The sequence below is a fragment of the Lactuca serriola genome, chromosome 5 (assembly GCF_051521515.1).
Source record: "Lactuca serriola cultivar US96UC23 chromosome 5, Lser_US96UC23_V15, whole genome shotgun sequence".
Lineage (NCBI taxonomy): Eukaryota > Viridiplantae > Streptophyta > Magnoliopsida > Asterales > Asteraceae > Lactuca > Lactuca serriola.
Window position 1 is genome coordinate 78,910,900 of NC_136412.1, and position 23,798 is coordinate 78,934,697.

The 23,798-nt window shown below is 34.7% G+C and overlaps 3 protein-coding genes across 3 annotated transcripts; 1 reads left to right on the forward strand and 2 right to left on the reverse strand.

Annotated features, from left to right (window-relative positions):
- Positions 1-9,028: 9,028 nt before the first annotated feature.
- LOC145052680 (sulfite exporter TauE/SafE family protein 3-like) lies at positions 9,029-13,234 on the reverse strand. Its single transcript, XM_079000539.1, has 12 exons — positions 12,714-13,234; positions 11,449-11,608; positions 11,102-11,302; positions 10,952-11,016; positions 10,838-10,865; positions 10,654-10,733; positions 10,481-10,567; positions 10,335-10,385; positions 10,015-10,236; positions 9,845-9,938; positions 9,629-9,769; positions 9,029-9,348 (listed from the first exon to the last, which is right to left on the reverse strand). The coding sequence occupies exons 1-12, from the start codon at positions 12,942-12,944 to the stop codon at positions 9,263-9,265; spliced, it is 1,446 nt and encodes a 481-aa protein (XP_078856665.1). The 5' UTR covers positions 12,945-13,234; the 3' UTR covers positions 9,029-9,262.
- LOC145049623 (uncharacterized) lies at positions 13,045-21,256 on the forward strand. The gene is made up of 4 exons (XM_078998007.1): positions 13,045-13,156; positions 14,392-15,494; positions 15,570-15,906; positions 21,114-21,256. The coding sequence occupies exons 1-4, from the start codon at positions 13,045-13,047 to the stop codon at positions 21,254-21,256; spliced, it is 1,695 nt and encodes a 564-aa protein (XP_078854133.1).
- A 967-nt stretch (positions 21,257-22,223) lies between these two features.
- LOC145049624 (uncharacterized) lies at positions 22,224-23,535 on the reverse strand. Its single transcript, XM_078998008.1, has 4 exons — positions 23,363-23,535; positions 23,008-23,274; positions 22,754-22,933; positions 22,224-22,637 (listed from the first exon to the last, which is right to left on the reverse strand). Exons 1-4 carry the CDS (start codon positions 23,468-23,470, stop codon positions 22,224-22,226), a joined length of 969 nt encoding a protein of 322 aa, XP_078854134.1. The 5' UTR covers positions 23,471-23,535.
- Between the last annotated feature and the right edge of the window lie 263 nt (positions 23,536-23,798).

Here is a 23,798-nt window from a genome sequence, read left to right on the forward strand (position 1 = left end):
GTCCTCTAATCCCCTTCTGACTCACTGAGTCATCCCCCAACTCGGCAAGTCTACTCACTGAGTGATTAACGGGCAACCTTCATACTACTCGTCGGGTCTGTTCTTGAGACTCGGCGAGTTCATGCCATGCACAAACTCAAAACAACTTCTGAGGTCAGATCTGTCCCATACAATCATAGATCCGGCCTCCCTAAGCCTGATAATCACGTAAAGTTTGGACCTTGACACACATATAACGTAGAAATGGCCCAAAATGGTGATTTAACCCCAAAAATGTCATCCCAAGCTCATGACTTCTAAAATGACTCATAAACCTCCAAGGGTTTAGGTCTCTGGACCTCTTTGAGTCCAGAACCAAGGCACAAACTCGATGAGGGACCAATTGCTCCACATAACCATCCTCAAAAGGGGTTAGAAAACCCTATTTTTAAGGATCAACACCAAAACTGGAGAAGGTTCGAACGATTACCTCAAAAATGAAGTCTCTGAACTCTGGAACTGCTAGAATCACACCTTCTCTTGCTCTTGATCACCTTCTTCTTGCTAAACCAAAGGTACAAAGATCAAATGAGACTTATTCTTCCTCACAACAATTTGGCTCACTTAGGGTTCTCTCAAGGGACTGGTATCCGCAATGGGAGGCTATAAGTTCCCTTAAATAAGCCCCAAACCCGGGGGATTAGGGTTTCATTAAACAGCGTGGACTCGCCGAGTCCGGACGTGAACCCGGATGAACATCCGCGACCATACTCGGCGAGTCTTGGCACCAACTCACCGAGTTCCTCCACAAACTCCAAAAATAAATAATTAAAATCATATACCTGAGAATCCGGATGTTACACCAGCCGAGTTTGGTTGCTCATTCTCTCAATGCTCACTTGTATTGCATCGATTTACATGCAAAGAAGTACCCCCGAAGCCCCGGTATCAACCCCGATACCCGAAGCAAGTCCCGAAGCCCGAAGATCCCGAGAAGAAAAGAGTTTTCGAACCGAAGCTCTGCCCGCGAGAAGCCCGGTGTGCGAAGTGATCCCGGTTTCACCAAAGAATACTACTCTTAGAGCTATAGTGTTGTCCGAGCATCGTCTGACCAGGTGAGTGTATAGTCACTTTCATCTTACACATAGATATGAAGTATTTTATAAAATACATTCCATGTGTATATATATATATATATATATATATATATATATATATATATATATATATATGTTGTTTATAGGTGTGAGTGTCTGGTTACTTTCTTCTAACGCATAAATACGAAGTATTTTATAAGAAATACGTGTTATGTGTATATTTTGTTGTTATATGTGTGAATGTATATTCACTTTCTTCTACCACATAGATATGAAGAATTTGCTATGAAGTACGTGTTAGGTGTTTATACATTGTTCGTTTACTTGAGATAGATGTTGAAATAATGTTTTATACATGTTTTAAAAGATTTAAACTGTATATGTGTTTGCATCTACAAATATGTTGTGTAGAACATGGGTAGATGAAATAGTTGATGTGAGATGAAATTAATAAGTATTTTTGAACTCAATGTGTTCATTAGGTATTTTTGAACTCTATGTGTTCACTTGGTGATTGAACTCAATGTGTTCATTAGGTATTTTTGAACTCTATGTGTTCACTTGGTGATTGAACTCAATGTGTTCATTAGGTATTTTTGAACTCTATGTGCTCACTTGGTGTTTGAACTCAATGTGTTCATTAGGTATTTCCGAACTCTATGTGTTCACTTGGTATTTTTGGACTCAATGTGTTCAGTAAGTATTTTTGAACTAGATGTGTTCACTTGGTGTTGTTGAACTGAGTGTGTTCACTAAGTGTTTTAGAACTAAGTATTCACCAGATGTTTTGAATTAATTGTTCACTAGGAGTGTTAGAACTAGGTGTTTGTTAAGTATTTTGAACTAAGTGTTTACCAGTCGTAATTTGTGCACCTTGGCAGTGGTGGACTTTGTGTCAATTCCTTAGGTCAATCCTTAGGAATAAATGGATAGAGGATAGTTGATTCTTAGGGTAAATATTTAAGAAATAAAGGAGATAATGGGAATGAGTATTTGGGTTGATTGTTTGATAATTGAATATAATAAATGTATTATTGTGGGTTGAAAACCCTATATGCTCACCAGACTCCCAAGCCTGACCCACTCAGTTTTCTTTGCATTACAGGTAATGGGACAAGAGTATAAATTGGTGGACTTGACAAGAGATTTTGGATTATAGATCAGTAGTTACAATTAACTGTTGTAAGGTCTATTTTATATTGTTTATGCTTTTGGTCTGTATCGGAACATGACATCCCGAGGTTTTATTATTTAATGAAAATACATTCTCTTTGAGAAATGTTTTGATAAATTTTATCATATTTTGTTTTGGGAACAAATTCCGCAAATCTTTTAATACAAAGGATTTACTCTGATTTTATAAAACAAAGCATAAACAAAAATCGGTCTTTTCTGGCCGTGAAATTGGGGATGTCACAGTTGGTATCAGAGCAATAGTTTAAGCGAACTAGGAATTTGTAGGAAACTTCAAGACTTAAACTTAGAATGCTAAGCGATGATTGTGAGTTGAGTGTGTCTAAAATATGTTAGGTAGTCCACCTAAATTGACACAAGCATTAGTTTATTTTAGGAATGATGCCTAAAATGCTTTATGTGCTAAATGTTTTGTGTAATAACTATATTGATGCTATTATTTGTTCGGGTCTATGGTCTGTAAGTAACCGGATCTGGAAACCTTATGTGTGTAGGATTCTAAGCGTACGACTACGATATTAGAACTAGCATGTAAACGTTTCGGAGTGATAAGCAGATTTATACGTTTATCGTAATTAAAACTTTCTTATCTTAAAAAAATTCTCGCTTGGTACACCGAATGACTGCTTGGGTGTACAAAATGTTATGGTCAAGACTCGTAGAGAATTGAGTAAATGGAGGAAATGAAAGGCTTATGATAGTGAATGACACCTATCGGAAGATACCGTAAGAGTGGTGTCTTGCCTTTAGTTTATGTCTGATAAAATAACGGAACGTTTAGAGGAGTACGGTGCGTCTAAAGTACACCTTTGATTGGCGGAATGATGGAACAATTGGTGTTATTCCTGAAGTTGTCCCATCGGATGAACTTTCCACCACCAACCAAGGTGAAGCAAGATTGATGACTGGAGATACGCATGGAAGAAGTCCTAGTAGAGTCTAAGAAATTTTTTATGATTATTTGGACACATTCATATGTGTTAAGTTGCTTTGTGACATTAGGACTTGGGGACTGGGAGACAATACTTGGGACGAGTATGAGTAGGTGTGAATGGTAGTAGATATCTATGCTACCGGAAGCACAGGACTCGCACTTGGATCAGGGAAAGTCACAAGGTTACCAAGAAGCTAGTGATTGGTCTCGTTTTATTCAAGTATGTTGTTACCATTGTTTCGGTAATGACTAATGTGATGATTGTTATTCCGACCCTAGTGGTCATATCAAATTGAGTCCGACTACGATGAGAGGTCATCAGGACACGACCCATCGGTCTGTTACAATAGATAAGGGAATGTACTTATCCTAAGAAGAAGAAGGAGTCCTCAAAAAGGATTTATTTTGTAACTCGAAGGTTATGATTGAAAGTCCAACATAGTACGAAGAGTAGATGCAGGATTGAGCATCAAGGTTATTACTTAGGATGGAGAGATAACTTATGGAGTCAGTATACAAATCCTATTTCGTTGATGATTCCGGGACGTAATCATCCTAAGGGGGAGATAAGTGTAACGCCCGTAGATCAGGGCTAGTCAATTTAGAGACGATAAGCATCAAAAATGACTTTTTTGGGAAAGAGTATTTAGAAGGATTAATCCTAACTAAGATGTAGTTTATGTTACGAGGTTTCTAAATATATAAAGAACGTCAAAATCCGAGTTATAACGAAGAAGTTATGACCTGTCGAAGTTTCGCAAGAGAACCTGCACAACACAGCGCGACGTAAATAGTGAATTTACGTTAGAGCGATATTTATCCAAAACAATCTAAATGAGAATTGAAGATCTCATCTATAATAGTGCAACGACGGAAAGACGGACGAAAACGGACGTTAGACGAAGGAGTTATGAGTTTATAGCGGAATTTTCCTGTCCCGGCCTACTAAAAATAATATATAAGTAATATAATTATAATATATCAAAAATAAAGTCAAAATTAGCCAATGGAGTCTAAACGAGCGTTGTAGAGCATAATCTCACCTTCACGTCAGTATAAAGAACGTCGAAAACGGACTTCGTATGCGAAAGTTATGAATTTCTGAAGTTCGGGGCGCGAAACCCCAAAATTGTCAGATACCACGACGTGGCAAGCAGTGCCATGACGTGGCTAGTCTTCTGACACCTCCAGGAGTCCCCCAGATGCAACTTGCTATGACGCATGCAGTGACGACCAAGCCCACGGCGTGGAAAAAGGTGCCACGACGTGGCAAGGGCAGATTTTGCCCTATAAATAGATTTGAAGGGCCAGCTGAGTTTGGTTGCTCATTCTCTCATCTATCACCTGTATTGCATCGATTTATGTGCAAAGAAGTACCCCCGAAGCCCCGGTATCAACCCAGATACCCGAAGCAAGTCCCGAAGCCCGAAGATCCCGAGAAGAAAAGAGTTTTCGAGCCGAAGCTCTGCTCGCGAGAAGCCCGGTGTGCGAAGTGATCCCAGTTTCACCAAAGAATACTACTCTTAGAGCTGTAGTGCTGTCCGAGCATCGTCTGACCAGGTGAGTGTATAGTCACTTTCATCTTACACATAGATATGAAGTATTTTATAAAATACGTGCTATATGTATATATATTGCTGTTTATAGGTGTGAGTGTGTGGTTACTTTCTTCTAACGCATAAATACGAAGTATTTTATAAGAAATACGTGTTATGTGTATATTTTGTTGTTATATGTGTGAATGTATATTCACTTTCTTCTACCGCATAGATATGAAATATTTGCTATGAAGTACGTGCTAGGTGTTTATACATTGTTCGTTTACTTGAGATAGATGTTGAAATAATGTTTTATACATGTTTTAAAAGATTTAAACTGTATATGTGTTTGCATCTACAAATATGTTGTGTAGAACATGGGTAGATGAAATAGTTGATGTGAGACGAAATTAATAAGTATTTTTGAACTCAATGTGTTCATTAGGTATTTTTGAACTCTATGTGTTCACTTGGTGATTGAACTCAATGTGTTCATTAGGTATTTTTGAACTCTATGTGTTCACTTGGTGATTGAACTCAATTTGTTCATTAGGTATTTTTGAACTCTATGTGTTCACTTGGTGTTTGAACTCAATGTGTTCATTAGGTATTTCCGAACTCTATGTGTTCACTTGGTATTTTTGGACTCAGTGTGTTCATTAAGTATTTTTGAATTAGATGTGTTCACTTGGTGTTGTTGAACTGAGTGTGTTCACTAAGTGTTTTAGAACTAAGTATTCACCAGATGTTTTGAATTAATTGTTCACTAGGAGTGTTAGAACTAGGTGTTTGTTAAGTATTTTGAACTAAGTGTTTACCAGTCGTAATTTGTGGTCCTTGGCAGTGGTGGACTTTGTGTCAATTCCTTAGGTCAATCCTTAGGAATAAATGGATAAAGGATAGTTGATTCTTAGGGTAAATCCTTAAGAAATAAAGGAGATAATGGGAATGAGTATTTGGGTTGATTGTTTGATAATTGAATATAATAAATGTATTATTGTGGGTTGAAAACCCTATATGCTCGCTAGGCTCCCAAGCCTGACCCACTCAGTTTTCTTTGCATTACAGGTAATGGCACAAGAGTATAAATTGGTGGACTTGATGAGAGATTTTGGATTATAGTTACAATTAACTGTTGTAAGGTCTATTTTATATTGTTTATGCTTTTGGTCTGTATTGGAACATGACATCCCGAGGTTCTATTATTTAATGAAAATACATTCTCTTTGAGAAACGTTTTGATAAATTTTATCATATTTTGTTTTAGGAACAAATTCCGCAAATCTTTTAATCAAAAGGATTTAGTCTGATTTTATAAAACAAAACATAAACAAATCGGTCTTTTCTGGCCGTGAAATTGGGGATGTCACATCTCAGAAAACTGAAAGCATAGGAGTTGGGCTTCTACGAGTGTGACCCACTGCTTCAACGAAAGCTGATTTGATGTGACAAGTTCTTAAGGATTAGTTGAGTCTGGTTCTTAATTATTTAGTCTTACGGACATAAAATTCTGAAACATGTTATCCATTCGAACAAGGATAACGAAGGTATAAAGTATAAATAAAAGTTGTAGTTGGTTTATTGGTTTACACAGTCGAGTTTCTTCCTGAATTTGGGAGTTTGTGAAAGATGGAAGGTATTGTGATGATCGTCTAGGTAGTGATTCCATTGGAGCTTCCTTCGGTGTTAAGTCAGATCATATGAAAAAAAGAGTGAAGTGTTTTTAGTTTCCTTAATTTATTTCAGTTTTTGTTCTAAGTCATCTACGTCTTTCCATTTCACTTATAATGTTTAGTCTTTTTATTACTCGAGGGCAAGTAAGGTTCAAGCTTGGACAGATTTGATAAATGTCATTTTATCCATCTTCTAGGATAGTTTTTATTAACATTTTGCATTATATTTTAAGTTATTTCATGTGCATTAGCTTACATAATGTTCGGCTTGTGTTATTCTTCAGAATTCCCGTACTACTCATGTTTTGATGTCATTTTCAGATAATTCGAGTAGAGCGATACTTTGGGAACAACTTTGGATGCGTTTAAATGATCATTGGAGCTAAATGGAGCTTAGAACTTATGAAGGATGCTGAGGAATGCTTGGAAGATGTTTTGATCAAGAAAGAAATGGGTGATTCAAGCGAAAAAACACAAAGTGGATTGAATTTATCCTACGAAGATAGATTGCTACATTTTAAAGCCTAAAGGATGTTGGTGGCAACTTGACCCCTTGTCAATATTTTGACCATATCTAATAACTCGTAACTCCGATTGACAAGATTTAAGATGTCCCAGAAACTAGACAGAATTTCAAACAACTTTCGTGTTTGTGAAAAAGTATAAAAACAAAAAGAATTCGATCGAATTTTCCTCAAAAAATCGATCGTATGAATAGTTCACAGTTCAGAATTCGTCAGAAATCAGTTTTTAGCCAAATTCGATCAAAGTCCCAAAATTCGATTGTGCTTTTCAAAAATTCAATCGAATTTATATTTTTCTTGCTGTCTAAGTAACTAGCTTGGATATATATTCGACCTATCTTATCAGTTAGAAGCAGAGACAATCAGAGACGTTCCCAGACGACGAAAACGACTTCTGAAAGCGATTTTTTGCATCTTTCATCACTTTCTGAAGATCCGAAGGCTGTAGATCATCTCCTAAATTTAGCGTAGTAAGATTAGTCATATAGTTTCTCTTTTTAATAGTTTTAATTCGATTTTAGCCATGTCTGGCTAAAACCCTAATTTTAAGCTCTACAAAAGATTAGTACTTTTCATGTGATAAGTCATCAGATTTGGTTTTGATTGTATAATTCTATTTTGTAATTTCAGTTTTGTGCTTAATAATATTTGATTTTGATTCTTGTTAATTTGATTACCTAACTAAGGTTTAATCATTCACATTAATCAGTTGTTGACATTCGTAATTGTTTTGACAACCTAGTAATAAGTAACAAGTAGTAAATTGGTTCTATGTTTAGATTGGACTTTATTATAAACTCAAAATTTCATATCTTTACACTTCTGAGCTTGTGAGAAGTATTTGAATATTGTTGGAATTTTACACAGATCTTAATACAATTTTTCTGAATTTAATTAAGAACTTGTTTAATTAGACCAGAAAAAAGTTAGGGTTAATTGAAGAGCTTGTTTTGGTTAATTTAACTAGGTCAAAGAGATTATACAAGAGCTTGCTAGTTTTTTCTCAATACCAGTTTGAATAGAACACATTTTGAATAACCGAGTCTAGATTGATTGCATGATTAGGAAAGTCGCAGCAGAACTGAATTCGTTTTTATTATTGAATTTTATTTAGTTATTTTCACTGCTATTTTAGTTTTAGTTAATATTAAAAAATTTCTCCTATTTATTATTTTCTGTTAAATGACTAGTTTGTGCCGTATGCAAAAGACATTGACAATTAGCTTGTGTCCCTAAAGATTCGACTATGCTTCCTTGTGCTATCCTTTAGTACATTCGAGCAGTGAAATTTTATTTGCTTAAATCATAGGCGACAACGATTTTATCAGCATACCATATGGAAGATCGTGAGTGGTTGGCCGCCATTACCCTCTTTGGTTATTGGGAGCTCCTATAAGTATAAATAAGACATATTAGATCCCATTTATTTCATACCAAATACCCCTCTTGCGAATTTGCAAGCTGGTAATTCCAAAATTCTTTGTTCTTCCAGTTTTCGAGTATACACTTTGTATTTATCGGTTCTACCATCGCTGTTTGAAAGAACAATAGTTTGCATTAAATTCTGCGGTTTTACACTATAGCTTAAAGCAATCAAGCGGCATAAAAACATTGAAGGATATGATTAATTTCGTGTGGTTTTCCGTAGTCAATAATCCATAATTTTCAAGTTGGTTTTACTTTTTTTATTCCGTCTTTTAATTCATACGCTAACGTGACAATCTTATTTCTATATGGAACTTGGTGACTAAATATGATTTTCAGGATATGATTAATTAGATACGATCAAACCAATCCAATTTCTAACGAAACTTGGTAATTAAATAATAATTATAATAATCTAACTTATCATTTTGACTATTTGATATTTAATTCTCAATATTATTTTCCATATTATTTGCTTTAGATATTACTAACGTTACGTTTTTAGTTCACAAAATTAATCATCATATTGTTTTTTTTTGTCAAGTTTAAAATACGACAGTCTGTCGTTAAACAAAAATACAAGTGAGAACCATAAGATAAACATAGTTAGCCGAGCTACTGAGGACTTTTTATAAAAGGATTGTGTAAATAAGACGTAAACAGATGAAAAACTTTTAACTTTCTTCTCACTTTATTAAGATTCAACTTATTGCACAATACATAATTATACAAAAAAATGAAGATGAAAAGAAATTACAAGCTAGTACACGTGATATTAAAAAAAAAAAAAAAAATGGTCCTATAAGAAATTTAGACAATTACAAATTTTGCTACCGAAGCATGATTCACAAGCCCCCGAAATCCAATGTGGATTTGCATTTGCATAACAAAGTAAATCTCAAACCTCGTACTTGCATAGGTTCTCGAATCCCATGTATTCATGTCGTTCAATTTTATCTATCATGTTTGAAATTCCAACTCCACCTGTTACACAAAATACACGATGTTATTAGAGAAAAGATGCTCAAAATTTAAAAAACATATATATGACAATTTCAACCTAGTTATCTAAAGTTGATTGGTATAGGTTAGATACAACTACAAGACAAAATGTGTAACATTTAAAATATGGCTAAAAGCGACACACATGACATTTGGTTCAAAGGGGTATTAAAAAAACGTCAGAATATTATACCATAAAATTACTTTCAATTTTCAAATCGAATTAAAAAACCATTAATATCAAAGAAACCAATAGGTATACCTAATGAGATTGCACTAACGAATATAGTGAACGCGAGGATGAATATAATTAAAGACGCTCGTCCCAATATAATAATTATCCTTCTCACGACATGTTGCCCCACAAAAGCAGCTATTGTTGCAACCACAAGGAAGTACAAAGCTGTGAAATAAATTCAATTAGTTTTTTTTTTTTTTTTTACTGATAAGAAAAAAATATATATATATACCGACTTACCATAAGGAACAGGGAAACGCTTAAGAAGATAATATTCCACAACAGACATTGAAGAAGAAAACATCATTGCAAAAGTAGCTGTAGCACTTGAAACCTACTCAAATCATCAACAACCTTCAGAAGATTAATACTACTCTATTAAAAAAATTTCATTGTAAAATAAAGGATACCTGGGGGGGTATTCCGAGCTCCAAGAAGAGTGGGCCCATGATAAAACCGCCACCTAGACCAAGTAGGCCACCAACCATGCCAGCTAGGACGCCACACGAGCAATACAAGATTAATTGGCCAACTGTAAGGTTGGTGTCGGAATCTCCCTTTGATGATATCTTTCTAGAACCTTTGTATAAGCTTATAGCCTCATACCCTGATACCCCAAAAGAAACTGGAATCTAAAAAGGAATGATAAAATTAGTTAATTGGGTAAATCAATAAGATGTGAAACTAGAAAGTATGTTGTTTTTTTTTTTTGTATTTTTTGATCAGATACCTGTAACAAGTTCAGCACCCAATACAATATGGAACAAGTGGTTGTATAAGTCTGTTTCATCAACATACACAAATTGTAAGTTAAATAATTTTTATTATTGAGGGAAATAAATTATTTAAATATAAGAGTGATTAATGATAAAGAACCTTAGCAATCTGTAGTGCAAGAAATGCGACCCAAACAACACAAAGAAGCCCAAATTCCTTCCAGCAAACATTCTCCCAAACAGTGACCTAAGAATTTCAAAGGTTATAAAGTGTCCAATTTTAGCTCTTTTTATTTTTATTTACAGTTTTATCCATGTGAGATTTATTGTTACCTCTTCTTTTAATGCTTCTTCGGCTTTTGTTTCATTGCTGGGCCCACCAGGGAGAAACTTGTAATCTACTGCATCGGCTCCTGACATGGTAATTAACTAATTATACGTATGTTTATTAAGAAAAGATGAAAGTATTTATAATCAAATTTAATTATAATATTGAAAGAGTGTTGAATCAACACACCAGTTGGCTCTAAGCGCTTAGCAGCCTCCTGAAATTGTCAAAAAATAACGTTTAGAACATAATTCATTTATTATTTATTTTCATTTCCTAACAGTATTTTTTAAACATCATTACCTTTTTCATAATGGTTTCCTTGTTCCATGTATCAACGCCTCTGCAAAAGGCCTTTGTTGATGTGCCTACAATTAAAAGTATACACACAATATGTAATTTGATGAATAACCATATACGTAAAAATAAAATTATGCTAAATAAAAATAATACCTATAAATAGAATAATTAATAGGACTGTAACCATCCAATCAGCAAAAATCACATTGAAGGAAACTCCAATGCTAATTCCAAGCATTAACATTGGTTGGATAAGAAGTGCCAGGTCATAGTCAATGATTGGCATATCAAGTGATGGATGTCTTAATTTAAGATTGTAGTAAACAGTCGAGGCGGCTGCTCCCATTATCATACCTTGAAAACAAAATCAAAAAATATATATAAAAAAAAAAAGTTATCGTTTTCAGACAGACTGACAGTGACACTGACACATTAACAGTTACACAGTTACAGTGACAGTGACAGTGACAGATTGTGTATATATATTTTTTGTTTCGTACATTTTGAAATGGCAGTTGCGGATTTAGGATCAAAGCCAATAATGAGAGTAAGCATAGGCACGAATATACCACCACCACCAACACCACCTACACTCCCAAAAGCTGCACCACAAAAACCGATGAAACTACCAACAACAATTTTCCATCCAAATTCCATTTCCTGTGAAAAAAAAATAATAGAAATTCTTCATGCTTGGTTCTTATTTTAAGTAACATTGTCTAATTAATATAATATCTATGTTTATTTACTTTGCAAAAATGTTACATAAGTTTAAAAGTCATTTTGAGTTTGGAATTATTAGATAAAATAAAGGGCTGCAAAGTTTTTTAACTTGTTATATCGAAATGAACGACATGTCTGAAAAGTCAAATGTGCATCATTATCACGTGTTTTGTCATTTGGTTTTGTTTTTAAGTGTGAGGGGGGCCCTTTTTCTATAGCTAACATGAAGTTCTGGACAAGTTATAGTGGAGTAGTTCGTAATCTATGCTGAATCAGTTGATTATAAATATAATATGTATATTTTATTCGTATATAATATTGGATAATATATATTTTTTTAAATTACTACTAATCTACTATATGTGCTCTCAGTTTAATTATAAGTTTAATATTTTTCAAAATTTAAAGTTAACTGTAAAAAATTTATATAATATAATATAATAAATATGTTAAAAACTATTTGCTTTCTATTTTGTAATGAGACCAATATGTGAAATTGCAAGAAATACCAATCTTTGCAAATGAATATTCAAGTTTTTAAAAAGATGCAATGTATGAATCTCAGATTCTGAGTTTTTTAAGGATAATAAATCAACTGCTATCAATCATGTCTCACCTAGATACATTTTGATACATAAAGAATTATGAAATGGGCCCTCACTTTTGTTGAATGAAAGACAAGTAATACCTTTCTATCCTTTGTTAAACAAAAAAAAAAGCTAAATATTGAGATGAAGTAGATAAAGCAAGCTGTATTGTGTACAAGTTGTTTTCAAACTCATGCGTGTTTGAACAAGTCTTTTGCTTAAAAAGAAATAGAAATTAAGATAGAAGATGTTCCTAAATTGCATTTAGAAAAGGATTTGGTAATTTAGGGAAGAGTAAAATGGTAGGTAAAGTGCAACAAATGTAAAGTAAAATCTGAAACGTACTTCGAATCTGCAGTCTGTATCTGTATATTCAGTAAAGTATGCATCCAAAAAACTTTATAACAGTGAAAGAAACTCCATGGAAGATGGGAAATAGACAAGAAGATACTTACAGGCCAAACATGCTGATAACCAGATCCATCTGTTTGAAACAAATAATTTGCCAATTTCACAAAATAACCATAACTCAAATCACCATCAACATCCGCCGTCGCTGCTGCTACCAAATCTTCTTTCATCCCGCTTCTATCGGCCGAAGCGAGCATCGAAGCTGTCACGACGCTAATTACAGTCACCGTTATGGATCTCATGATCCTCCGTTTTCTCAATCCAATTTCCGCCATCTGATTCAGTAATTAAGAAACCCTAAGAGATATCGGAATTCAGAGCTCAGACACACAAAACACTTATTTCCGGCTGTAAGGGACAGAAAATCGAAACAATATGACACTCTCGTTCTTCTCTGTCACTCCAATTGAGCCTTCCCAACTGAATAGAAGAAAGAAATTCAAAAACCAACCATTAAATCATATCAACATCCCAAAGATTATTGCGTGTATATATAATATGTGCTTGCGTGTGTGTGTGAGAGAGAGAAACAGAGATTTGGTAATAATTTATCGAGGAATCATAAAATGTTGTACAGAGTAGACTAGAGACGGTTACAAAAGACAAAATGAAGGGGGTGAAGTGCAAATACAGTATGTAGGAGGATATAAAATTACAATATGATACTAAATAAGGGGCAAAGTAAAACAATTTCAAGATTCCATAAATGCGTGAGGGTAGACGAATCTACAGAGCATGTCTTGCATTTATGCGTCTTACATGACAGCGTGGAATTGGTCATTATGAATGCAACACAATCTATCAACAATTTTTTATCGCCTGAAGATTTAACTTATTATCTTTTTAATTACATACGATAAGATTTTGGGAAATGAACTCAACTAACCGAATATTTAACCTTTCTACAATCACTAAAAGAAATTATTTTACAAAGTAGCCATTTAGTCTGGAGAAAATGACAAAAATAGCCAATTATACTAATTGCATTACAAAAATAGCCAAAAAAAATCGGGATTACAAATTTAACCACCCATTTCGCAGGTGAGAAGGCCCCATCTGCGAAATGGGCATCTCATCTGCGAAAGTACAAGTGCCTGAAGCACAGCTGTGCTTCAGGCACTTGTACTTTCGCAGATCAGAATTTTTTTTTTTTTTTTTTAAATTTTCCGGTATAAATAGGGGTAATTTCGCAGATGGAATAGGTCCCATCTGCGAAATCCTCTGATCCTATCTGCGAAATGATGAATTTTTTTTTTTTTTTTTTTTAAGGTTGGTTGACTGCGAAATGAATTGGTTTGACTACGAAATTGCCTTTGCTATATAAAAATTTTTGTAGAAAAAAAATCATTTTGGTTGTTATTTGGTTTGTGAAATACTCTCTATCTCTACAATTTGCTCAAAAAATGATTGAATATTTGGTTTGTCTTGTAACCGGTGGGAGATGGCAAGTTAATGGAACTAATCTGGAATACATAAGTCCACAGGGAGGTATTTCTGAATTTGCTTTGATATTTTCTGAGTATATTAGTTATAGTGATTTTGTATCTATGGTAAGAAGCAAAATTGGTTTGTTAGACAAATATAGAATTAGTCTTCGTTTCCACCATCCTGAATTAAATTATTATATAGCTATAGTTGAAGACGTGGATGTTAGAATGTTGATAAACGTAATCAAATGTAGTGGAGGAAGGGCTGTGAAAGTGTTTGTGGTGGTTGATGAAGTTGAGGAGGTTAATGGGGGCGGTGAAATTGGAAACGAAGTTGATGGTAATTTATGCAGTTTTAAAGGGAGCAACGATCCGATAGGTACTTTCAATACTCCTAGTGTACCTCAGTTTCACAGTGTTGCTGAAAATGTTAATGTTAGTTATTCACCTATTCAATATGTGGATCCCGAGAATTACAAGTATGTTGGTGATGATGATGTTGGTACATATCTTAATCATGTTGGTGGTCGTTGTGATGATGTTGCCGAACAAGAAGTTAAACTTATGAATAGGCGTGTGGTAGATAAAACTAAAAAGAAAAAAAATTCAACTCAAAAAAATGAAAAAAATCATGTTTACGGGCATTATGTTGATGTTGGTGATGTATGTTTAGATATAACCGAGCTACAAAGTAATTCCGATAGAGATGAGTTGGGTGATGAAGTTAAAGCTAAGTATCCCGATAACCTTTTTTACGGTATGCCCCCTGTACCAGCATGGCCAGTTGATAATAATGAAGATATCCCAACACAGATGGTAGACATTAATCTTCAAAAGATTCAATGTGAGAGTATATTTAAAAACAAAGAACTTTTAAAGCGGTGTATTGGTAAAAAATGTCTTCGAGAAGGTTTCCAGACGAGGACAAGTAGATCCACCAAATCAAGGTATGAAGTTGTGTGTGTTTCGAAAAATTGTTCTTGGTTACTAAGAGCAAAAGCAATTAAAAATACTGATGGACTTTTCCAAGTGAATAAATTTGTTGATGTACACACATGTTCTTCAACATTGTTGCAACCTAATCATCGACAAGCAAACAAATATGTTTTGGGTGAATATGTTGCTGATGTTTTGGCTGAAGACTATAGTAGAGTTTATCGGGGAAAAGAAATTGTTAATGATATGAATGCTCAATTGAATATCAATATCTCATACCATCAGGCATGGCGTGCGAAGCAATATGCATTGTTGTCGTTAAGGGGTACGAAAGAGGATTCTTTTACCAAACTTCCGGCGTATTGTCACAACTTGGCCAAACATAATCCGGGTACTGTCACACATATTAAAACAGATGCTGATGATCGGTTTGAGTTTTTGTACGTCGCACTCGGTTGCTCGGTTAGTATTATCATGTCCTAATTTTTTTTTAATATTTATTTTGGTGTATTTGAATAGATATACAATGTATTGTAGGTACGAGCTTTTGTCAATTTTTGTAAGCCGACCCTAGTAGTAGATGGAGCTCACCTAAAGGGCGAGTTCAAAGGTACCATGCTACTTGCAGTTACTAAGGACGGACAAAATCAAATATTACCGGTTGCATATGGTATATGCAAAAATGAGTGTACTGATTCTTGGACATGGTTTTTTCAAAAACTACGTGATTGCATAGGAAATATGCAGGAGCTTACAATTATATCTGATAGGTCTCCATCTATAGCAACATCCGTTGCCAACATTTTTCCTCACGCTCATCATGGAATATGTGGTGTCCATTTGTATTTCAACATAGTATCTAGATTCGGCAAGAGTAAGACGGTTAAAGGAATTTTTTGGGAGGCGTGTAGGGCGTACACAGTTGATGCTTTTGATGCTGCCATGGATGTTATGAAAAAGACAAAAGAACCAGTATGGGAGTACTTAAAAAGTATAAATCCAGAAACCTGGTCAAGGGCACATTTTAAAGGGAACCGATACAATCTTATGTCGTCCAACAGTGCGGAGTCTATAAATGCATTATCTAGACACGCACGTAAGGTGCCAATACTTATGTTGATTGATTTTTTTCGTGCTACAATGCAACAATGGTGGTTTCAAAGACGTAACTTTGCAGGTATTACGTAAATTTGTAATATTAATGTTTTATTAGTTTCGATGTTATTGATTTTAACTTCTTCATTTTGGTTGTTTTTTTAGCGGAAGCAACAACAACCCTTACCCCTTGGGCGGATGAAGTTGTAAAAGAAAACAAGAAAATTTTTACCAAATGGGATGTTCGCATGATCTCAAATACGAAATGCGAGGTCAAAAAGGGGGCACAAAATGTGATTGTTGATTTTCAACATATGACATGTACATGTAGGCATTGGCAACTTGATGGGATACCTTGTGGTCATGTCATAAGATGTTTAACAGTGAACAATTACCAAGACTGCTCGAGGTTTGCATTAAATGCTTACTTTACCTAAACACTGAGGAAAACATATGAGGAATCAATAAACCCTCTGCCGAAGCCATCCGAATGGGAGATCCCCGATGATTTGATGATTGTTAAGCCACCTATAATGGATAAACGTCAGCCAGGCAGGCCAAGAAACACAGACCGCATTCCATCCCAAGGCGAGGGTCCAATTATAAAAGAGTGTTCTACATGTGGTCAACTAGGACACACGAGAAATAATTGTACTGGAAGGGCGTCTGGTAGCAGAGCAGGTCACATAATTTCTACTGCAGAAATGGCATATAATATTGGTGGTTCAGCGGGTTGCTCACAAACCCATAACGCTGATTTTGATATAAAACAACCTTGAAATTAAGAGTAATGACGAGTTGTTAGCTTATTATGTATTGTAATATTTTTATTAACTCTTACAAGACATTGCTATGCTTTCATATTTTAGTTAAGTTTGTTGATTATAACAATGAATGAAGCCTTTATATTATAAAATATAGTTTGCAGATTTATTTTAACAGTTACAACATGTTATTTAAAAAAAAACAACAAACGATCCTTTGGCAAGCTAATCTGTTTCATGATAATATTACAACAACTTTATAACTAATTTTTAAACTCAGGGAACTGCAACGGGTACTTCTCTTTCTCCATCGTTATATAGTCATCCCTAATTCTCATTTTGTCTTCGAAACGATCCTTTTTTACCATAATGTGTATCAACTGCTCATCCTTCTCAGCAAGCCGTTTTTCAGTCGTTTTGATTGCCTTCTTACTCTTTTTTATCCAATCTTTATGCTCTTTGATTTTGTTTTTATTGAGGTCAATCCATTCTTCAGCTTGTTTGCATTCCGAACCTATATCATTAGCAAGTTGAGTGAGAAGTCGGGATGACTCTTTGTCCTCTTCTTGTTGTGCTTCAGCCTTCTTTAATTCTTCAAAATTTTCATGTGACATATATGACCCGGCTGAAGAGGGTGTAAAAAAAGGGTCTACCGAATCACAGTAGTAACAATCTACTTCGTTGCATGAGCAAATTTCGAATTTGTGTGAGGAACTCATAATAAAATCGATGTTGTATTAAACTGGAGCAATAAGTGGTATTTATACATACTAGACAGTAATGAGAAGTCCAACTTTGAAATGACTAGACAGTAATGACAAGTCACTGTAGTAACCTGCACATCCCAGTGGGTCCCTTAAGTGACAAGAGATAAATGACAGTTTGACATGACAAAACACTGCATAAAGCTGAAATTCGTAGTCCAAATATAACCACCATTTCGTAGTCAAAGTATTATTTCATAGTCTATTTATTTATATAAATAGATGTTTAAGATCTATAAACCAAACACCCAAATCACCTAAACGAAACGAATTCCCATTATTAGAAATGTCGTCGAATGCAGCAAGTTCTTCGAATGAATTACCTGGTTCCAATTCTGAAAGGCCATGGACGACAAACGAGGTGTTACTTCTAACACGGTGCTGGCTAAGTGTTAAGGATGGTGAACCGTTACTTGCTCCCCCGCATTGCCTAATTGGTGATGAATGGAGTCGCATCACATCTTTGTTTAACCATGAGATGGGAGAAGGGCAAAAAAGAGAAAAATCAGATGTTGTTACTAAGTGGACGGATGTAAAGGAGGAAGTGACATGGTTCAATCGAGCATGTAGTTATGCGAAACGTAACAATGTTCGTTGTCGTGACGAAGAAGAGTTCTTGGAAGTTGTTACAGAGTTTTACATCTTTGAGCATGAAGGCAGAGACTTCGAATATGAGGAAGTTTGGAAGGTTGTTAGAGATAAACAGTATTTCAAGTAGACCGCTCTAATTTGTGTTAAGAATAAGCCATGGACTTGTGTTTTACGTTAATGCTTTGTTCGTATTATGTTGTTTTTTTCATGTAATTGTTGTGATGTTTTAATGGTTCATGGAATCTTGTTACTAATGTATTCTAATATATTTTGATAACTAATGCAATGGCCATTTATTAACTCAAGTTAATCATACGAGTTTCTCACATAATAAACTAAAATATATATATATATATATATATATATATATATTAACTCAACTTAATCATACGAGTTTCTCACATACTAAACTAAAATATATTTTAAACATATGAAACACATACGAATTACATACGAAATACATGAAAATAACCTAGTACTCACATAATAAACTAAAATAGATTTTAAACAAACGAAATACATACTAAATACATAAGAAATACATGAAAATAACCTAGTACATGAAAATAACCTAGTACTGAAATAATAAACTAAAATAGATTTTAAACAAACGGGATATATTTCAAAATATTCCAAGGGGCTTCAAACTGGAATTCCAACCCGTTACTTAATGACTTGTATTCCTCCTTAGCAGCTTCCAAGATGACATCCTCAGTAGCATTTAGACGGGCGTCGTCAATTTTGGTATAAAGATCGTTGAATAATAGAACTTCGGTTTTCATTTCATACCATCTTGCTAAGATGTCTAGTTCGTCACGATCGTTTCTTGTAGCCATTCGGTTTGCAGCATTGAAAATATTTGTTAGACGGCTCCAAAACATTGGATCATTCAACTTGCTTGTCTCGTACACATGAATATAAGCATGTGTAAGAACCAAGAACTCTTCATTGCTCCATGATATAGAAGTCATTTGGATTGAAACAAAGAGGGTAGAATCTAAAAAACAATATTTGAACAACTATATTGGTTAATTTAATAACGTTTTGCGTGTAACTTAGGGTCAATTTATAGTAGTTTCTACACAAAATCGCAGTTCAAACTTCTAATATGTCTGCAATTCATAGTCAAAATTAACTGACGAATGCAGTGTACTATACTTATAACACAACAGATCACTGTTCGAGTTGACAATTCATCCCCAGTTGAATGACAACACAATACATTGCTGTTTGAGTTGACAACTCATTGCACCAGGAAAGTAAGGAGTCGTTATAAATAGATTTCAATATCCGTTGTAATTGTATTCTATTACTTCCCTCCTTGCAATTATGGACTCACCACATATATGGAGGAACGCAGAGGAGGTCGCTTTGGTTCAAGCTTGGATTACAACTGTAGAGGTGGATTTTCCACCGGGGTACATAAATAACTAACACATAATACGACATAAAAAATAAACTGGGTACATGGATAACTAATACGTAACACAGCAGTAAAATAAAAACGGAGTACATAAAAAACTAATACATAATACTACATAAAACATAAATGTGCTACATGAATAACTACTGCATTGAGGGAGGTAACAGGACCACCGTTTCATTTGGTATTTCCCAATGCTCATATGATGGTATACCATTCACCAACTCAGATCCATATGCAACTCGATACACATAATTAGTGAACTTGTATTCAACCATTCTCTGAATGGACTCAGATGTACGGGTTCTTAGACATGCTATAGCGTGGCCACATGGTATACCGCTTTTTTGCCATTTACCACAACTACATACACTTCGTTCAAGTTGTACGTTGTTGGTGGCAAAAGTGTCATGGACTTCAAATGTATCCCCATACAAACGTTTTGCATTACAATTGTAAGACTTGCTGAGACTTTTTTGAACCTTACTCTCAACGTAAGGGGTCAACCCACCAGACAACCTCCCTGTAAAATTTGATATTTTAATAAAAATAGCAGCACAATAAAAAAAACAAAACATAACAATCTCCCTTACCAGCCAGTTCGGCCCGCTCAGCATACTTTGATTTTATCGACGTGGTGGTTAACTCAATTATCGTTGTTATAGGAAACTCACGTGAGGATATAATTTGCAAAATTTCAGGGACGTCAATCGATTTAACATTGTAACGTATTTTTGGGAAAAATGCTCTTGTCCATTTTGAAATCGGTATATCGTCAAGCCAGTAAATTGGACTCATAAGCAAGGTGCAGAAAGGTGGTTGCCTACATGTACTTTGCAACCTTTCGAAACACAAGTAAAAATCATCAACGCTATATGCATTGCATGACTTCCAAAACAACGATTCGACTTCCGTATTGTTATGTCCGATAGACTCACGTATCTTTCGAGCTATATCTTTAGGACAATATCCATGATAGGAATCCGGGTAGGCACTGTCAACACCAAAGTCTATGTTATCACACATGTTGCTTATGAAACCAACCTCTGTGTCCTCACCTAAACAATCTCTTAACCTCATCATGAACCATCTCCATGATTCTTCACACTGTAAGGTTCCCAAACCAAGTGCTAAGAGTAGTGGATCATGATTTCCATCTAAAGCCACTGCGAAGTACATTGTTGTCAAAAAGCTCCCAAGAAGGGGTAAATAACCTACATATATCAGCGGTATCATGCACCTAAGGAAGGTACGAATCTACATAAAAACGAAGACATATTAGTGTTATGTAAGAACTAATCGACATAGATTACCATGAAATATTGTATAACTCAATAAAAGAAGTATGTTATACCACGCAACCTAAAGCCACAAAACAGAATTGAAAGCGGTTGTTATCGGTTTTCTTAATGGCTGTGAAGGTATTAGGATTTGTTCTTTGAAGGTTATGCAAGAAAATTGGTAGTTGAGAAAAGGTTCTTTGGCTGTGACTACTCATTTTCAATACCGATAATTGTGCTCTACAATGATCACACAAATGGAATTATAAATAGAAGATATTGTATCTCTACTGATCAAAATTCATAGTTTAACCCTTTAAATTCGTAGTTGAACATTTTGAATTCATAGTCAAACCAGTTCATTTCATAGTCAAATTTCACTGACCGACATGACAATACTACAAAATGTACTTGTCTGCATTTCATAGTTGACCTTTTTGAATTCATAGTCAAACCAGTTCATTTCATAGTCAAATTTCACTGACCGACATGACAATACTACAGAATGTACTTGTCTCCATTCCATAGTTGAACTTTTATGAATTCATAGTCAAACCAGTTTATTTCATAGTCAAAAAGAATTGTCCGTAATATGATTTATTCTATAAATGGGTGTCACTCATTATGAAAAAATTTAACTGAGAAAGTAACTCCGATTTAAAAGAATAAGAAGGCTAATGGCATACTGCAATTGTGGAGGAGAACGTATCGTTAGGATTTCGGGTACAGCTAAAAACCCAGGAAGATTGTTCTACGCTTGCCCGTATTTGGTATCATGTTCTTACCGTCATTCAAATTTAAACCCTCGTGTTTACATGACACAAATTAATTTTCTTACTGTGGATATTAAATTTAACAGGGACCAAAATGCGGGTTTATCAGTTGGGTTGATGAAGAGAAGGACCAATCTTCTATGGTAATAGCTAAAGTAGCTAACTCTAATAAGCTCTTTCAATCAGAAAATAAGAAGTTAAAGATAGCGTTGGTTTGTAGTTGGGTGTTGTTCTTGGCAGTTCTTGTTTACAAGTTGTAAGCTTTTCAATATTGTTTTTATGGTTTTGAAGTTGTTAGGTCAATAAATTGTTGTATTTGTAACGTTAAAACAAATGTTGTGGTCGTTCTTATGTTTTGAATTTATTGATAAGTAATTAGTAGGTCATTAAATTGTGGTAATTGTCGTAACGTTATATTTTTTGTCATCCGTTGAGTAAACTCTAAAGATAAACTAATAATGAAATCCAACATTAATTTGTATATACATTTATATAATCCAACTACAGAGGAGCAAGACTAGACCCCCAAATAATTTTTGCCATCCGGAGACGGAACTGTAAAGCTGCGTTCTTTGGGTCAATAAGAACACGTATTGGTTGACCTGAAACCAATTGCTCCATAAACATACAAAGAAAAACACCGCAATCTCCCAAATGACTACTTTGTTGGGGAACGTTTTCTTCATAAATGAATTGCATATTCAATGGAATCCTTGGGATGTTCCTCCGCGCCCAATACTTAATCTTGTCCAAATAATTTGCCACCCGACGTTCAAATTTGGAAAAGATTCCTTCGGATTGGAATTTTTCATAAGCACCTCTACCAAGACTGTCATAAATATGCACTTCCATTGACGCTAATCGTAGTTCCCCAAATAGCCAATGATTAGGGGATGAATGAATCGGCAATAAGACCTGTATAAGGATCAGAGAATAAAATTATGTTTATTTACATCACAATACAAAAACATCACAATACAAAAACATAACAAAAAAACGATATTATTTTCAATATAAACTATTAACTTTACCGTATCAACATCCCACCAAGCAACCATGAAGTTAGGGTATGTAGCAATACCAGCCATAAACGCCCTCCAGTCCTGTCCTTCTTCCAAAGCATGAGAAACAAAAAAATTTGGAGGCATTATTGTATGTCGGTCGCTCTCAAACCGTCTCTCCATCAAAAGTCGGTACCAAATGGTTATATGCTGCACACATGATACTTTTGTTATTGACTAAAAAACAATTAACTTTTAAAAGAATTAATTAACAATTTATTTACCGCTGACTCCAACCATCCGTCGTGTGTATGCCCAAACAATGAGCTCCAAAAATCTCTATCTAACACGAAATTAAACAAACGATGCTGCACATCGTATGAATGCAATACATAATTTTGGATGACATCCTCACCGCCTGCTACGTAAGGTTGCAGGCGCAACCTGGAGAAGTCATGAGCAACACCAAAAACTGGAGGAGGAACGGGGCTTGTTGATTTCATACCAACCTTCTTTTTTGTTCTTCTTTTTTGTTTCGGTGTCGTGTGCAACTAAAAACAATATTCAAATGTTTAAATGTATATCTTTCAGATAATTCACATAAACATAAAATCAACAGTTTATAAATAAAACGAATACCTCGGTGTAAGGAGTGCATAAAAATTGTGATGGTTTTCGACTCCTACGTTTATCGGGTGTAACTTCTTTGTCATCATCATCATCATGAAAATAATCTACATTTCCCATTATTATAAGTTCGTCTTCATCCGGCACATCATCATCAAATTTGTTCCCTGCATTGTCATTTCTCTCCTCCCACTCCTACATTAAAGATAATACTTTATACTTAATAACGAAATACACATAATTTAATAAGCAATAATATCTAAATAAACAAAATATTAATATTAATGTAACTATATAATAACCTCTTTAACTTCACTATAATCGTTTACATCACACACATCATCATCAAATTTGTTCCCCGCATACTGAGTACTCTCCTCCAACACCTACATTAAAAATATAACTTTTTACTTAATAACAAAATACACTTTATTAAAAAGTAATTATT

What these genes read in the sequence shown, in the direction of transcription:
- LOC145052680 (XM_079000539.1), bottom strand. Translation starts at nt 12,944, where the DNA reads ATGGCGGAAATTGGATTGAGAAAACGGAGGATCATGAGATCCATAACG. An exon ending in CGCAACTGCCATTTCAAAAT is followed by an intron (nt 11,303 to 11,448) that starts GTACGAAACAAA and finishes TTTGTTTTCAAG; the next exon opens with GTATGATAATGGGAGCAGCC. An exon ending in TAAGCGCTTAGAGCCAACTG is followed by an intron (nt 10,734 to 10,837) that starts GTGTGTTGATTC and finishes TTACCATGTCAG; the next exon opens with GAGCCGATGCAGTAGATTAC.
- LOC145049624 (XM_078998008.1), bottom strand. Translation starts at nt 23,470, where the DNA reads ATGGGAAATGTAGATTATTTTCATGATGATGATGATGACAAAGAAGTT. An exon ending in TATGCACTCCTTACACCGAG is followed by an intron (nt 23,275 to 23,362) that starts GTATTCGTTTTA and finishes TATTGTTTTTAG; the next exon opens with TTGCACACGACACCGAAACA. An exon ending in CTTGGTGGGATGTTGATACG is followed by an intron (nt 22,638 to 22,753) that starts GTAAAGTTAATA and finishes ATCCTTATACAG; the next exon opens with GTCTTATTGCCGATTCATTC.
- LOC145049623 (XM_078998007.1), top strand. Translation starts at nt 13,045, where the DNA reads ATGACACTCTCGTTCTTCTCTGTCACTCCAATTGAGCCTTCCCAACTG. An exon ending in ACGTCGCACTCGGTTGCTCG is followed by an intron (nt 15,495 to 15,569) that starts GTTAGTATTATC and finishes AATGTATTGTAG; the next exon opens with GTACGAGCTTTTGTCAATTT. An exon ending in AGTATCTAGATTCGGCAAGA is followed by an intron (nt 15,907 to 21,113) that starts GTAAGACGGTTA and finishes TGTTCTTTGAAG; the next exon opens with GTTATGCAAGAAAATTGGTA.